At 37.7% G+C, this 16,182-nt stretch overlaps 2 protein-coding genes across 2 annotated transcripts; both read left to right on the forward strand.

The window, feature by feature from the left end:
• Positions 1-774: 774 nt before the first annotated feature.
• On the forward strand, positions 775-4,867 carry LOC126793997 (probable DEAD-box ATP-dependent RNA helicase 48). Its single transcript, XM_050520640.1, is given in 10 exon segments — positions 775-1,645; positions 1,740-1,846; positions 1,973-2,028; positions 2,121-2,244; positions 2,247-2,368; positions 2,456-2,542; positions 2,740-2,835; positions 2,916-3,131; positions 3,670-3,852; positions 4,045-4,867. Coding segments are annotated over 10 exon segments (2,007 nt in total). The 5' UTR covers positions 775-860; the 3' UTR covers positions 4,276-4,867.
• A 1,725-nt stretch (positions 4,868-6,592) lies between these two features.
• LOC126794929 (uncharacterized) lies at positions 6,593-10,241 on the forward strand. Its single transcript, XM_050521727.1, has 3 exons — positions 6,593-6,712; positions 7,952-7,995; positions 8,197-10,241. Exon 3 carries the CDS (start codon positions 8,214-8,216, stop codon positions 9,873-9,875), a length of 1,662 nt encoding a protein of 553 aa, XP_050377684.1. The 5' UTR covers positions 6,593-6,712; positions 7,952-7,995; positions 8,197-8,213; the 3' UTR covers positions 9,876-10,241.
• Positions 10,242-16,182: the final 5,941 nt, after the last annotated feature.

A 16,182-nucleotide genomic window follows, 5' to 3' on the forward strand; every position in this document is an offset into this window, starting at 1 on the left:
ATGAGCTTCTTGCACTTCCTCGTTTGATGGTTCAATTTGAAGGGGCTCAGAAGGCTGAGGAGGTGATGTCGCTGAGAATGTGATGTCGTTTGAATCTCCAAGGCCTGAAGCTTCTTCATTCCGCCGAGGAACAATATTTTCCCTCTAGCCATCGATTGGAAGAGGATGGAGAGAGAGAGAGAGAGAGAGAGAGAGAGAGAGAGAGAGAGAGAGAGAGAGAGAGAGAGATTAGAGAGAGGGATCCGATGCAGGGAAAGAAAGATTAGACTCATTAGAGAGAATGAGAGATCAACTCGAGGGGAAAGGGAGGTATGAGAGATTGAGAGAGTGTTTTTGTGTTTGAGAGAGAAATTGGGAACAAGGTCTTGCGGCCACTTCATTCTAGTACACTTAGGTATAAGAGACTTAGAGAGTGTTTTTTAACGGCTGAGATGAAGTTATCAACAATTCAACGGTTGCGATGAAGTCAAATTGTATATAAAATACAATAATTTTAATTTTATATTTAATACGGGACGAGACGGGACGTAATGGGCCTTATTTGTCTGATCCCGATCCCATCCCGTTATTTTAAAACGGAATCGGGACGAGACGAGATATGCATTTTTAAAACATGAATCCCGTCTCGTCCCGATAAATTTAGGGACGAGATCGGGATTTCGGGACCAAATGCCCAACCGTGCGCTGAAGGATTAACTTACCAAAAAAAAAAAAAATCCTAAACCCCAGAAGTGCACTATGGGCATGGACGCCCATGAAGATCCAACTTGACATCCATAGAACTTAAACCCTAAACCCCTTTCCACTCTCACTCTTTCTTCTTCTCCGATCACTCACCCCCCACCATTACACCCATAAATATGTCCTCTGCCCTCATCGACCGCCCCAGAATCCTCTCGAAGCTTCTATGCCGCCTCATCCTCGCCCAAAACATGGGCGGCGGGCCCCGCACCTTCCCCGGCGGCGTCACCAAGTGGAAATGGAAGCGCATGCACGAGAAGCGCGCCAAGGACAAAGAGCGACGCCTCCTCGATCAAGAAAAGCAGCTCTACCAGGCCCGCCTCCGCTCCCAAATCCGGGCCGACCTCGTCGCTCAACCCGACCCGGCTCCAGAAACCAACCCCCACCACCGCCACGTCAAATCCCTCGCCGATCGCTTCACGAAGGACGGCGCCGAGGATCTCTGGAACGAACACGACGGCCCGCTCCACTCGCCGCCGCCGCCGAAATCGATTCCGGTTGGCCTGGGGAAGCTGATACCTGGGGGTCGGAATTTGGCGGGAAATGAGAGGAATTGGAGTAGCTGTGTCAGCAGCAGGAGCTACTCGGCGCAGAGTAGAGGGATGTTTAAGAGGAATGAGGATTCGAGTGATGATTCGGATAGTGAGGCAATGCAGCCGTTTTGGGAGGGTGGAAATGGGAGCGGGGATCGGAAATCGGAGATAAATGCGAGGAGATTTGGGAGTAGTGCTTCACTGGGGAAGTATGATAGGAAGGTGATTAAGAGGAGAGTGCCGCTTAGTGCGGTGGAAGATGAGTGTGGCGATTTTGCGCAGCAGGTTGAGTCCATTAGGTGTGAGCTGAGTAAGAAGAAGGAGGCTGGGAGTGAAAGAGAGGAGGAGGGGTTGATTTTGAGTGACAAGAGGTAATGCTAAAGAAACGTCCTTTTATTTGGTTAGGTGAAAACTTGAAATGTGAATGTGGTTGTTGTTTATTGTTGGATTTGGTTTATGTTGCAGATTTGATGAGTGTGGGATATCTCTGTTGACAGTGAAGGCATTGTCTGCTGCAGGGTATGTTCGAATGACTAGAGTTCAGGAGGCTGCTCTTTCGGCTTGCCTTGAGGGTGAGCTATGTTTGTATGTCATTTTGTTCAATGCGATAATGTTTAGCATAATTGTTTTTAATGAGCTGCTGATTGTTTAGTGAGAACTAAATTCAATGGTTTTTTTTTTGGTCTGATTTGGTACAGGAAATGATGTTTTGGTGAAAGCTAAAACTGGCACTGGAAAAACTGCTGCCTTTTTGGTACATCAGTTTACCCTATTTGTTTGAAATGATTCATTGTGTCTTAGGTTATGTTTTTTTTGCTGTTAAATTGTATTGCTAAACACAAACAGCTTCCTGCTATTGAAGCAGTTGTGAAGGGTATGGCCGGCAATACCAATCAACGGGTGTCTCCAATATTTGTTCTTATCCTCTGCCCCTCAAGAGAACTTGCAAGTCAGATAGCTGCAGAAACAAATGTGTTGTTGATGAAGCTGGCCACTTACTAGACCTAGGATTCCGGAAGGACATAGAGAAAATTGTTGATTGTTTGCCTCGTAAGAGACAGTCCCTGCTCTTTACCGCGACACTCCCAAAAGAGGTTGGCCATCTCATTTTTTTACTTGTTGGCACTAGATTGCTGTATCAAACTACTGAAAACTGAGATATTCCTATTTTGAATCTTCAGGTTCGCCGCATATCTCAGCTTGTTTTGAAAAAGGATCATGCTTTCATTGATACAGTGGGATTAGGCTCCATAGAAACTCATGCTAAGGTATTGAACTTTGATCAGTTGCGGTAAATTGACTAATATCCTTTTTGTATATTATGTTGAATTTGGCTTTCACATCTCTGTAGAACTAAAATGTTGGTTTAGATGGCATATTTGTTGATATCTTTGTGGTGATTTCGAAGTGGTCACATAATTAAATCCAGAACGTCATCATGATCCCATCTCTACTTCTTGTGCAGGTCAAACAGTCCTATCTTGTTGTATCACATGACTTGCATTTCCAAATAGTTCACCATCTGTTGAAGGAGCATATCTGGCAATCACCCAACTACAAGGTTAATTTTATTCTAATTTTTTTTGTTTCAAACAAATAGTTGTACTTTGTGTACCAGAGGGCTAATGTTTTACCTTCCAGGCTATTGTCTTCTGTACGACTGTAATGGTAACTTCCCTCCTCTACCTCCTTCTCCGTGAAATGAAAATGAATGTTAGGGAGATACATTCTAGAAAGCCTCAATTGTATCGAACTCGTATCTCTGAGGAATTTAAGGACTCAAAGCAAATGATTCTTGTTACCTCTGATGTATCAGCACATGGAATGAACTATCCTGATGTTACATTGGTCATTCAGGTATTCACAAGCCCAAGATAACTGTCAACTAATGATCTATTTCAGTTAGTTTTGGTCAGGTGGTGTTCGATTTGTATTCAACAGTTTTACCGTGTGCATGAAGAATATAGTGCACCATCATTAAATGTTCTTACTAGATTAAGTATGAGGTGGTTCAAAACATTTAATTGGAACTACAGAGCATTACCAGAGACAGCTCTTTGTTGTGTAACATCTATATTAAAGATAAAGCTGTCTTCATTGAATACATGGTTGATGGTAGATGTGTAGTGTCCTTGAGTACTAATTGCCTAAATCATTGTCCACTTTCCTGTGGAAATGAGACTTGTTGAATTGGCGCTCTTCAATGATGAAAAGAGATGATTGATGCATATGTTAAGGGCTAGCTCTGTTTGAATTATTTGGCTCAATTAGTGTGATGTCATATCTCCTTTCAGTTTTAGTAATTGACTCACTGATTTGTTTTTGGGGAGTTCTAAACAACAGAGAGAAACGTTTCAACGGAATATAGTTAATTAAAATGTTTTGGTATTATTAGGTGGGTATTCCATCTGACCGGGAACAATATTTACACCGTCTTGGAAGAACAGGGAGGGAAGGCAAAGAAGGAGAAGGCATACTGTTGCTTGCACCATGGGAGGAGTATTTTCTGGATGAATTAAAAGATTTGCCCCTTGAAAAATTTCCTTCAGTGCGATTGGATCCAGGCACTAAACTCAAGGTTCTGGCACTACCTGCTTCTACTCTTTTCTTTTCTCTTTACTTCGCCTTATTTCATTGTAACTGAATTAAACTGTTTAGTTTTCAGTCTGAATAAACTGAACTTATATTAACTTATTAAAGTTGCAGTCTTGTTTACAGTTTTATTTTGTGGGTTTCTTTTATCTACTTCTGAAACTTTGTATTCCTGCAGATTGAGGATTCAATGACCAAGGTAGACAGTAGTGTTAAGGAAGGCGCCTATCATGCTTGGCTTGGCTACTTCAACTCGATCAGGGAAACTGGTAGGGATAAAACTACACTAGTTGAGCAAGCCAACCTCTTTTGTCAGTCAATTGGTTTGCAAAATCCTCCTTCTCTCTTTCAAAAGACAGCATTGAAGATGGGTTTAAAAGATATTCCTGGCATAAAAATACGAAAGTAGCAGACAATTGGAAAACAAGATTAAGCAACCTGCTGACTGCGGTGACTGGGAGAGGAAGACCAGAATTAAAGGAACTTCATTCTCTTTCAAGTCGTGAAACAGGTTCAGCTAGTTCCAGTTGTTCCTTTTCTCAAATTGTCTTATGTTTATGCCTGGTTTAGCCAAGAACTATAGTCCATATAAACTTTAGGCAGAAGCATCATATTTGCTCGTATTGCATCATGATCTGTAGTTTGGCCACACAAGTATATGCCGCATTGTACATTGTACCTTTATTCTGTTTATAATATAATCTGAAGTTATATCTTTTTCGTCACTCCCTTTTTTTCTTCCGATGAAGAAATCAAACAAGTAACTTAAACCTTGTTAAGGTTTTACTTTCAGATTACATGTTCAAGTCAACATGTTGAGAACAGTTTATGATTGGTCAGGACTTTAATATGTAACCTAAAATAACAAAATTGCCAGCATCAATACTACATTTAGCTGTTACTATATGAAGAATATAATTTCTGTTCTTAGGAGTTGTTTTCATGGTTTTACATCAGGATTCATATGATATATTAGTTACCAAATGAGACATGATTAATAAACGTTTTATGAAAATGCATCTGTCAAAAGAAAATGAATATAAAAAGATGAGGAAAAAGTGAGAATATAAGTAAGGTATATAATAAATTCAGGCAAAAAGTCTTGTCTTTTAGTTCATGTACCCTGCAATCAACTTAATTTACCTTAAAGTACTAAAAAGGTAAGGATCTGGTAAGGAAGCTTATCCAAATTTAAATGTGAAAAGGTGGCACTATAGACTTAATTACAGTCCAAATAAACATCATTTAATCAGAAGTGCCACCCGTTGTCCATTCCTTCCTCATATTTCATGCAGAGAAGACAAACTGGACAGCCTAAAATGCTGATTTGTCACTTTTCAATTGACCAAAGAGCCTCAGAAGAAAACGGTGTTGTTGCTCTGCGGTTACAAATGCAAAGGATTCTTCTGTAATTTCAATTCCAAGTACCCCACTCTTCCATTCCTATATGTGAATACTTCTCATTTCCTTTTGTGTCATCTGTACTGTAGGGGAAACAAAAAACTCTCAGCAGAGGTAAGCTAAATTGTGGCATATAGTCTCTACTTTCTCCTGTTCTTCAGATTTGAAATTCAAGCTCAATACATTTGGTGATATTTGATGCAGATAGGCTGTCGGTGATCACAATTTCACAAACCAAGAATTTCAGCCACTTGGATTACTAGTTTTCTTGTGCTATTTGTTTCTGACCTTGTAGGTGATTTTTTTCCGGTTCTTCTCTTTTGTTTCTTGCATGTCATTTACTGAGTGTTTAATTTAATGCATCTTGCTGGAGCAGAAAAAACATGCAAATCTCATTCATCCTGTTATTTGTTTTTTTTATCCTTTCAAAATAAAGAATTTTGATGTTTTTTCTTCTTCTAGAAAGTAGAAAATCTTGATCTAAGATTATCAACTGATTTTGGTTTTTGGTCTGCTGAGCTGATTTAGTGTTATAATGAAATTTGCAGATATGTGCATTTGTTTGCCAAATTATAAAAAAAATCAAAGTAATGAAATTGAAGAATGTGATTATCATCAAGTTCTTCCAAATGTTTTACATGAGTATTCACTTATTTTCTGTTAAAAGCTCTGTATATATGTATGTAACTGTATATATGCATATAGAAGATTTTCAAATTCTCTATATACTGCTTTAGATTTGACATGAGTGAAATCAATGAGAATATTCAAATGCTGTTTTATCTTAGTTTGAGTTCACTGAGGAATGGTGAATTTCATTGGTTGTATCAGGAAATCAAGTTGTGATTCATGGTTGATCCTTTGTAGAAAATCACAGGTATTGGCTAAGAATAAGTTATATATGATATAGATCATGCATTACTTTATAGACTGTTCTTATAATAATTAAAAACCAACTTGTTCAAACTTGAGTTATTTGGAACGTGCCCCAAGCTTCATTGCAATCAGAATGTTCTCGAAGCTTTGTTGCTGAGTGCTGACTTGATTATCAGATTTTCAGGATACTGGTTTAAAATTGAATGCCTTCTTATTTGTAGAGTTCATTAATGATGACAATCGAATTTCAGTGGTTGTATCAGGAAAGGAGGATTGAAATTTACGGTTGCTTTGTCATTGTGTCGGCTAAGATATAGTTTCTCACATGTCTTACAAATCATGTATCTTTTATAGAATGTTCTCATCAATGAAATTAAACTCTTTTGAACATGAAGTATTGGAAACTTCTCGAAGCTTCGTTGCTAACTAGTTTAGATATGATATGGGTGACTTTAAAGCGGGTGCTGTTTTATCCTGTTAGACTACATTAATTAATAACGAAGTTTTCTTTTGTCGTATCAGGAAAGGCAGGTGGAAATTCACTGTTGATTTATCAACATAAAGCACAGGTATTGGGTATCAAAAATTTGTTCGCATTCATTGCATGATCATGCATATCTTTGTAAAGATATATGCAACTCTTCCAAATTATTATTTCTCTGAAAGTTCTCAAAGCTTTGTTGTTATTATTATGTTCTAGAAGTATGTTCCTGAAGCTTCGTTGTTAGATATAGTATGTGATCTGTAACCACCACAAGTTGCACATCATTAAATCTCAGACATTAGTACCACATACTTACATTTTTGAAGCTTTTAGGGTTCTAGTTTCTTTTGATTTGTGGTCATTGTTAATTTAAGTGATTAACTCATCATATTTTCTCCTTATGAAACGACTATCATTTCTTCATGCATTCATTATGATCATCATGTTTCTTTCACCTGGCAGTGTCTTGCCATATATCTCTTTAAACTACTGACAACGGATTCATATATGGCATCATAGTGTGAGAGTGTAACATCAGTTTTCTAATTCTATTAAAATTCTTCGTTTACTTTCAGAATAATATAAAAGACCTAGAGAGAGTAAAATTTCTTCTATATATTTGAATTTGATCACTTTGTCTATGCTTAATGCAGTATTCTGATACTTCAACAATTTTTAAAGTTTATACTCAATCAGTTATCAGAATATGTATTGTTGAATTCCTTGAAAAGTTGGAAGTTTTATAAACATATAGTTACTCAAAAAATAGTGGACCATGCCAGTTAAGTTTTTTTAATTTTGTTTTTGAGAAAACACCATGCCAGTTAAGTTATGCAAACTGAAATCTAAGTTATGGGAAAGCATTAGTGATATTCTATCAGGCTCGTTGAAGACTAAATTTGAAACACGTTGAACCTGTCCCAAGTAAAGAGCACTGTAGAAATTTGGTTTCAATGATGAGTTCTCTATATAATTTCCTGACTTGTACTATAGACTACATGGTCATTTTGCTGAACTTATAAAAACCTACATCTTCCAGTACCACAAAGGAATTCTACATTGTCAATATTCTTTCATTTTGATGTTTTCTAAACTCCTAATCCTACTGAAAACGTATACACTTATGACTTATCTGTTTTAGGAATAGTGCGTCTGCTTTGTGCCTTTGTGTTGTATTCTTTAATGTTATTACAAGGTCAAGTTTATGCATGCTGAATGTACAGCCCTGCGAATAGAATTTCTGCATCCATAAATAAAGCTCTTAACTTTTAATTCTCCATTATTTATGTGCACTTGCTTAAATACATGTTTGCTCTTATTTTAGGCGTCGAAAAGAAAACTTGAAGACCAGGCGGCAGCCTTCTGAAGGTCAGAGATCAACATATATTATCTTGTAAAAAACGTTATCATGCTTCACTCCAACTAACTCTGATATCTAACTACAGTTTTAAACTTATCATTACCTTCTGAAGGTCAGAGATCAACATATATTATCTTGTAAAAAACGTTATCATGCTTCACTCCAACTAACTCTGATATCTAACTACAGTTTTGAACTTATCATTACAGCTAAAAAGTATGCTGAAATGAATCACCTACAATTTGAGGGAACTGACACCTCCAAGTTGCCAGATAAGAGTCCCAGTGAAAGCATAAGAGATTTGGCTCCAAGAACTGAGGCTGTCCTGGAGAAGCATTTAACCGAGAATCTGGTTGAAGTATCTATCACAACAAAGGAAAGTTTGTCCCCAAGAGAGCCAAAAGCTGAACTGTCAGGCAAACTTGTTGGCAAAAGATCATTGCAGCAAATAATTGAACTCTCTGACAATTATGATACTAAAAGGCCCAATCTCCAAGGCAGCAGAACCGTTGAAAACAAAGTGTCTGAGGTTGTCTCACAGAAGCAATTGACTGAGAGCATTCATGAAAAGCGTGGAAAAATGATTAAGCCATATGATGAAGTCTCGAACAAGCTTGAAGGGAAAATGTTGTTAGTTGAAGTTGATAATCCCTCAGCAGATCTTGGCAAAGTGATTAATTCTGAAGATGACCCTGCTTTGACTCCTGCGACTAACATCTTGAATAACAAGAATTCATTTACGGGTCAAAAGGATCACAGCATTGTCAGAAGAAAAACAAAGAAAAAGGAAAAGTTTGATTTGCCTTATCGGTCCTCAAAACGACTTGCTGGGCAACAGCCAGAGCCAGTAAATATCCTGGTTACCACTGTACGGGGTCGTCCAGCTGCTGCTATTAAGTCTAATAAAGGCAGACTTGATGCAGGTTTGGCTTCAGATGATCTTGACATTAGGGCACCTCTCCACACTTCTGCTGAAGTAAATTCTACACTACAAGGAGTGCCATTAACTAAGGTCAAGAGCCCAGCTGAAGATGATGAACTGCAGCCCATTAATTCCTTGGGATTCAATGAACAGACTCATCAAGTTGCATCCGGAGAGTCTAGTGGATGTGATGTCAGTCGAGTTACAGCTTCAGGTAATTTTGTTAATGGAGCATCTCTGCAGGATGGGGCTTTATCAGAAGCCGAAGACTTCTTTGATTCATTAGATGACATTAACTCTACATCACATGAGTTATTGAATAATAGCATATTGTTGCTTAATGACCAAGTGGTTTCTAAAGAGCAACATCATAAGTTGGTATCTGGGGAAAATCCTGAGAAGCTCAGCATTCTGTTTCAAGACGACTCATGCTCTGATTTTTCTTATCAGATAATTACTGGGGAATTGTCAATCAATTACGAACCTATTTTGGAACGTGCAGCTGATATGGTTCAAAAGGAAAAGCCTGTGGCAACTGGGAGCTGCAGTGGAAATGCAACTGCAAAGTTCTGCAGCAGTAAAGCCATCCAAGCTGTAGATTTGGCAGATAAAGCATCTCAACAGCATGTGGCTATTCAAGAGATGAAGGTAGCAAATGATATTTTTACTATAATAAACTCATCAGATCATGAGGTATCATTAAAGACGATTGAGAAATTTCTTGAGAACCAGACTGCTGCTGAGGAGAAACCCCACACGTTGGAAACTGAGGAAGCTGCTGTCGAGAATCCTTTCGAAGAGTTCTCATTCCCTTTCCAGGATACTTGGCCTGATTCTGACCCATTCTTTGGTCTTGCATTTCAGAGTTTTAAAGAAGATGATCTGTTTCGGGGTTACTTTCAGGAAAACCTTGACACCATTTACAAGGAGGTGAATAGCCCGGCACCACCTAGCTTTTTTGAGTGACATAACACCTCAGTTTGATACAACAGGAGCATATGTCCCAGTGTTTCCCACGAATTCTTCTTGGCTACCTGCAGTAAATGTGAGCGAACCGTTATCCATGAATTCCTCATCCCAACCATCAGAAAATGAAGACTTTCCTAACGGCAGTGGGGTTGGTTCAGACCAACAGATATCCATGAATTCTTCATCCTTGCCAGCAGGAAATATGGCCTTGTCCAGCTCGGGTGGGGTTGCCACAGAGAAGCCTTGTGTAGGGGGCAAACAGGAAGAATGATTCTGAATCAGTGGAAGACTATCCTCATGTCAAATATTATGCTGTTTGTTAGATTGGTACTTGGGTGAACACTTTAACTATCCTGTTTGTGTTTATTTTAAGCCGTGCGAGGTTTTGAACCTTCTACAGTTCTATGTTTTATCTCGTTTAATTTGATCTGCCAGACTTATTTTCACATTCTGCTGAAGACTTTAAGCTGCTGTGTTTCTTGTCAACTCTATCAGAACATTAACAAGAGAACTGAAGAAGGTTTATATGACTATTTGATTGAAAAACTTCTCGTTACGATATATGAGATTCAATGGAGCCGTTCATATTCATATTCCAATGAATTAGCCAAATTGGCCCTCATAATTACAGTAAATCCATGTCCAAATAAACCTGGGTCATTGGAAGTGCAACACGTTTTCATCTCATATTTCATGCAGAGGGTTTAACTGGACAGTCACGGCTGCTGACTTGTCAAGTTACCAAGGAGCCACAGAACAGACAGAAGTAAACGGGGTTGTTGCTCTGCCGTTACATATGCAGAAGGATTGTTTTGTAATTTCGGAGCCCAATACCCCTATGAATTGTTCTATGAGTCTCTTCTTCTGTTCTTCTGACTGAAAATTTCATACTCGGAACATTTGTGAAATTTGATGCAGATAGATAGTTGGTGATCATAGTTTTATAAACCAAAATTTTCAGCTACTAGTTTTATTGCCGTAAACCGAAACTTTTTCGATTATGGATTGTGCTTTCCTGTTGAAATTATTGAGGTGATTCGTAAGCACTGTAATAAATCTCTGAGATGAAATTGATGTGTACTTTTTTATGCTGAATACGCAGAGGCAGTTGCTGCCTATATATCAAACTTAATGGTCTTGAGCCTTAATTAGGTGCGCTGTTGTGTTTAGATGAGCTGTGCTTCACATACTGAAAGAATTGATGCATCTGCAAGTACTGATTTATCTCCCTCCTACATTGCGATCACTTGTCAACACCAGAACACCAAATAGTATTACTCCGTGAACTTGATCAGCAGGTTATTCAAGCAGCATCACGGCTTATTAATTACTTTCTTTACTATCAAAGCAGAGTCTACTGCAACACTTGCAGGCTTCAGTTGATTTTGAATCCAGTGCTGGTACGGTGCAGATATGAAGAACAAATTTGAAGAAAGGATGAGGCCAGCTCGTTTGCTCATTGATCTTGGAAGAATAACTTAAACAATGAGCTTGTTATGGTTCAATAACTTGCACTAACATAGAAGGAATAATTCCTGGTGTCTTCATCACAATGTCATTTACTTACATAAAATATGACATTGTACAGTATAAGGTGGCAGATGTGTTTTACAAATACATAGAAAGCGATGTGAATCATCAGCAATTAACTGGCTGTAGAGAGAAAATTCCTGCTAAGGAAAATAACTACCTCCCCATAACCGAAATCACAATGTAGTGACTGTGTAGGATGTTGGAGAGGAGAGATCTCACATCTAAGAAGTGACAAAAAAAATAAAGCTTATAAGTGGGTGGATAATAACCAATTGTACCGAGGCCTTTTGTGATTAAAACCCAACACCTGTGAGGTGGTTAAGTTGGGACAATATCGGTACAGTTGGTCCATGGCCACGCTTGTCGCTGTTTAACATGATATTAGAGCGGGTCTCTCTCCAGTCACGCATCCAATCTGTCGTGGGCCCGAGTTGGGTGCCACTTTGTCATGGGCCCAAGATGGGTTCCATTATCATGTCATCGGAGAGTTTCCGATTGGATGGTCACCAAGTGTCGTTGGTTACTGGACCTTGGTTTATTTCGTCCCAGTATGTGGGATGTTAATCTGTCACGTGCAAACCTAAAAATTAGGTTGCACGTGAGGGAGCGTGTTGGAGAGGAGAGATCCCACATCTAAGAAGTGACAAAGAAAATAAAGCTTATAAGTGGGTGGATAATAACCAATTGTACCGAGGCCTTTTGTAATTAAAACCCAACACATGTGAGGTGGCTAAGTTGGGACAATATCGGTACAGTTGGTACACGGGCCACGCTTGTCGCTGTTTAACATAGGAAACAAAACTTTCTCCAAACATTTTCAATGCATTTCCTTACAGAAAAATATGCAATCTGAAATCTCTTGGCTGAAAAATGTGCCAATATAAATTCAAAATAAATTGAAGTGCTTCTTCTTTCTTTTTTGTCAAAGATTCATTAATTAGGATAAGAAAGTATACATGGAAGCAAGCTTGACATCATTTCAGTAACAAATGGTAACAGATTCCTTTTAATTTCCAGTCAGAGATGACTGAACAGAGTCTTAATTGCTGACTCAATACTCACCAATCCCATTGGTTCCTCCTTGACAACCTGTGCTTTAGCACATGAAGGATTGAAGGAGAGGTGTTTTTTTTTTCTCTCAAAACTTACAAAGCCAAGTGTGTTGCATTTTCAATAAGATTGAACGAAAGTGTAGCATCAGAACAGAAAGTAGCATTGTGAGAAGGTATCCCTTCTGCTTTCTTCAAACTCAGAAATTCAAGCTCAAGGCACTAATTTCAGCTACTTGGATTTACTCATTTCTTCGTTGATTTCTGAATCAACTGTACAATTATATTATTTATCACATATCTGTACATAGAGTTATATACACGCATGTTTGAGTTATCTTGATCTGAACTGAAATCATGAGAATCTAATTTTCTTTTTCTGATAATGGATTGATTAAAAATTTACAATATATTTAGGGCTTATATCTCTTTGTAAGGCCTTTGTAAAAAAATAAAATTATATATATATAATCTAATATATATAATTCGTTCATTGATTTAATCTAATTTCAATACCTTAACGATAACTGAATTTGATGAAATTTTGCAGAGATGATCTTGAATAGCATACCTAAATATTGAATCAATTGTGATGAAAAAATTTGATCGAAAAGTGTGCTAAAATTGGAACTTCATTTTGTAATTTCAGAGTTAAGGTTCACTCTGGATAGCTCATTATTCAACTTTTCGACTACATTTCAACATCTCCACCGTTCAAATTTTAGGGTCTAATGTGTAGATCACGCCTGTAAAATTTCAGCCAAAATTGTGATCGTTGAGGTATCAAACTTGGCGAAAGCAATGAACTCACTAAATCTGTCAAACATGAACTGTTCATGCTTATAAGTTTAAATCACAGTTTTGAATGTCTTAAACACCTCCATTTTAGTTGAAATTTTATAGATGTGATTTACAAATTATACTCTAAATGTTAAACGGTGAATATGCTGAAATGTGATCGAAAAGTTGGTCAATTGACTTATCGCTTTTTTAGACCCAAAAAAGGGACCCCTTAGTGGAAAGGCCATGTGCTTTCAAAAGCGAATTCAAAATGATAGATTTCGAATCTCCTTTTTGGTAAAGATAATTTGATCTGGCCATCTGGGAGTGAAATTTGAAAAGACATCAAATTTAATTTTTTTTTAAAGTTGCATATCAGTAGCTTGAATGAGTTTATACTTTACCTCAACTAAACGAAGGAAAAAAAAATAGAGAGGCTGAAGCTTCAATTTGTGGTTATAGATGCTTCATTTCATAACGAGTGTAACATTTTCCACGGCTTATTCCTAAAAGATTTTGTATATATGACCCTAGATAACGTCAGATATGATGGGAGTTCAATAAGAATAGCTCTAACCAGTACATCCAGTTACATATAGTTGATCAATGCTGAATAACTGATTTGTTTTTCCATGTCAGGATACAATCGAGTTTAAAATTAATCAAGATGGAGTTGGATATTTCAGGTATATGTGCTGAATGACACAATTCACATCATAAATCTTTGTTCTTTAATTTGATGTCCAAATTGTCCCTGAAATTATTTAGAATGTTCGCAAAGCTTCTACGACAAGTAATGTTTTTGGTGAGGAGATATCTGCTCTCTTTGGTCATTGCCCTCTTGAGAATGTTTTAACAAATGCTAGTGAGATTTCTAGTACAGAGTTCTGATAATATTGTTGACCAGAGTTTTGCTGAAAATAGCAAGTTGTTCAATGCTGCTGATCTTCCTTCCCACTCTGGGGAAAATATGATCGATTCCTAGTTGGATTTTCCGTCCCTTCTCCATTTCATCATTTTTAATGGATCATATTCTCTTCTGGAATGTTCGAGGAGCTGGGGGTGAAAAGTTCAGGTCCTCTATCCAGAATCTTGTGAAGATGAACAATGTAGACTTACGTATTGTTTGTGAACCTCGAATCCAGTTCTTAAGTGCCAAGAAATGCTTACTATCTCTTGGCTTTATTGATTTTGAAGCTATGGAAGCTAATAGATTTTCTAGTGGCATTTGGTTTTTGTGGAATAGAAACAAAATTACTGTTGATATTGTTGATCCTAATTTTCAGTCTATTTCAGCTAAGATCTCTTGGAATGACTCTCATACTTGGCTTTTGACGGGGATTTATGCTAGTCTCTGCAACACTTCTAGAAGTGGACTTTGGACTTCTCTTGATGATCTGATTAAGAAACACAAATTACCTTGGATTTTGGTGGGTGATTTTAATGAACTTCTCTCTTTTTTTTGATAAGATCAGTGGCTCTCAACATTATAAATTTAGGGGTATGCAAGACTGGGTCGTTAGGAATGACTTGATTGACATGGGCTACCAAGGAACAGATTTCACTTGGACTAATAATTATGTTAAAGAGAGATTAGATAGAAGCTTTTGTTCTAGTGAATGTAGGCTCCTTTTTCCTGATGCTTGTGTCATCCACCTTGCTAGAATGAAATCAGATCACTGCCATATATTAATCAAGCAGAAGCCTGATGCTAGGACTTCAAGACCTAATTCTCCTTTCAGGTTTCAAGCTATGTGGATGCAGCATTAAAGTTATATTGATAAGGTGACTGACACATGGAACAACTGTGGTGGTGATCTCTTAAAAAAAACTCAAGGTTTGGCTTCTTCTCTCAATATTTGGAATAAAGAGGTCTTTGGCAATATTTTTAAGCAGAAAATAACTCTTTTAGCCAAAATTTGTGGGATCCAGAAGTGTTTGGCTAAATGAAATAATACTTTTCTTTACGTTCTTGAGAATGAGTTAATTGTCAAGTATGAAAAAATTAGAGATGCTGAAGGCCTGAAGCTCTGTTTTGGAAGCAGAAATCAAGGGACAAATGGTTAAAGGATGGTGATAGAAATACTAATTTTTTTCACCTAACCACTGTGGTTCGGAGGATAAGAAATAAAATTGATGGCTTGTTTGACTCCTCTGGTACTTGGTCTAATGATCCAACTGTAATGAAGAAAACTGTTGTTGATTTCTTTTCTAACCTTTTTGCAGCTGAATGTAGCTTGGATCTCAGGTTTCATATTCCTATTATTTTTCTTGATACTCTTCCTGCATAATCACTCTTAATTGGCAGAGATGTTTCTAGACAGGAAATTAATAGTGCCTTATTCAGAATTGGTAAGATGAAAGCTCCTGGAGCTGATGGTTCCTACTTTATTCTACCAACAACACTGGCCCTTGTGTTCCTCTGAGATTATTGAAGTTGTTACCACTGCTTTTCATTCGGGTTCTATCCCTCCCGGTCTAAACCATACTCTTATCACTCTTGTCCCAAAAGTGTCAGCCCCTCAACGTATGCACTTTTTTCTCCCTATCAGCCTTTGTTGTACTGTTTACAAGATTATTTCTAAGATCATTGTTGACAGAATTAGACCTATGTTGGAAAAATGGATGAGCCTTAATCAGGTTAGCTTTGTTCCAAGAAGATATATCTCTGACAACATTATGATTGCTCAAGAAATCTTATATAAATGCAGGAACTCTAGGGGTGTTAAAGGCTTCATGGCTTGGAAAATTGATCTTTCGAAAGCCTATGACAAACTCAGCTGGAGTTTCATTGAGCAGGTTCTTTATGAGGTTAAACTTCCGTGCAATATTATCAAGTTGATTATGAGTTGTATTACTTTGCTAGCTATCAAATTATCGTAAATGGTGAATTATCAGAGCTTTTTAAAGGGGGCAGAGGAATTAGGCAGGGGGACCCTCTC

Source organism: Argentina anserina, chromosome 5, assembly GCF_933775445.1.
Source record: "Argentina anserina chromosome 5, drPotAnse1.1, whole genome shotgun sequence".
Taxonomy (NCBI): Eukaryota; Viridiplantae; Streptophyta; class Magnoliopsida; order Rosales; family Rosaceae; genus Argentina; species Argentina anserina.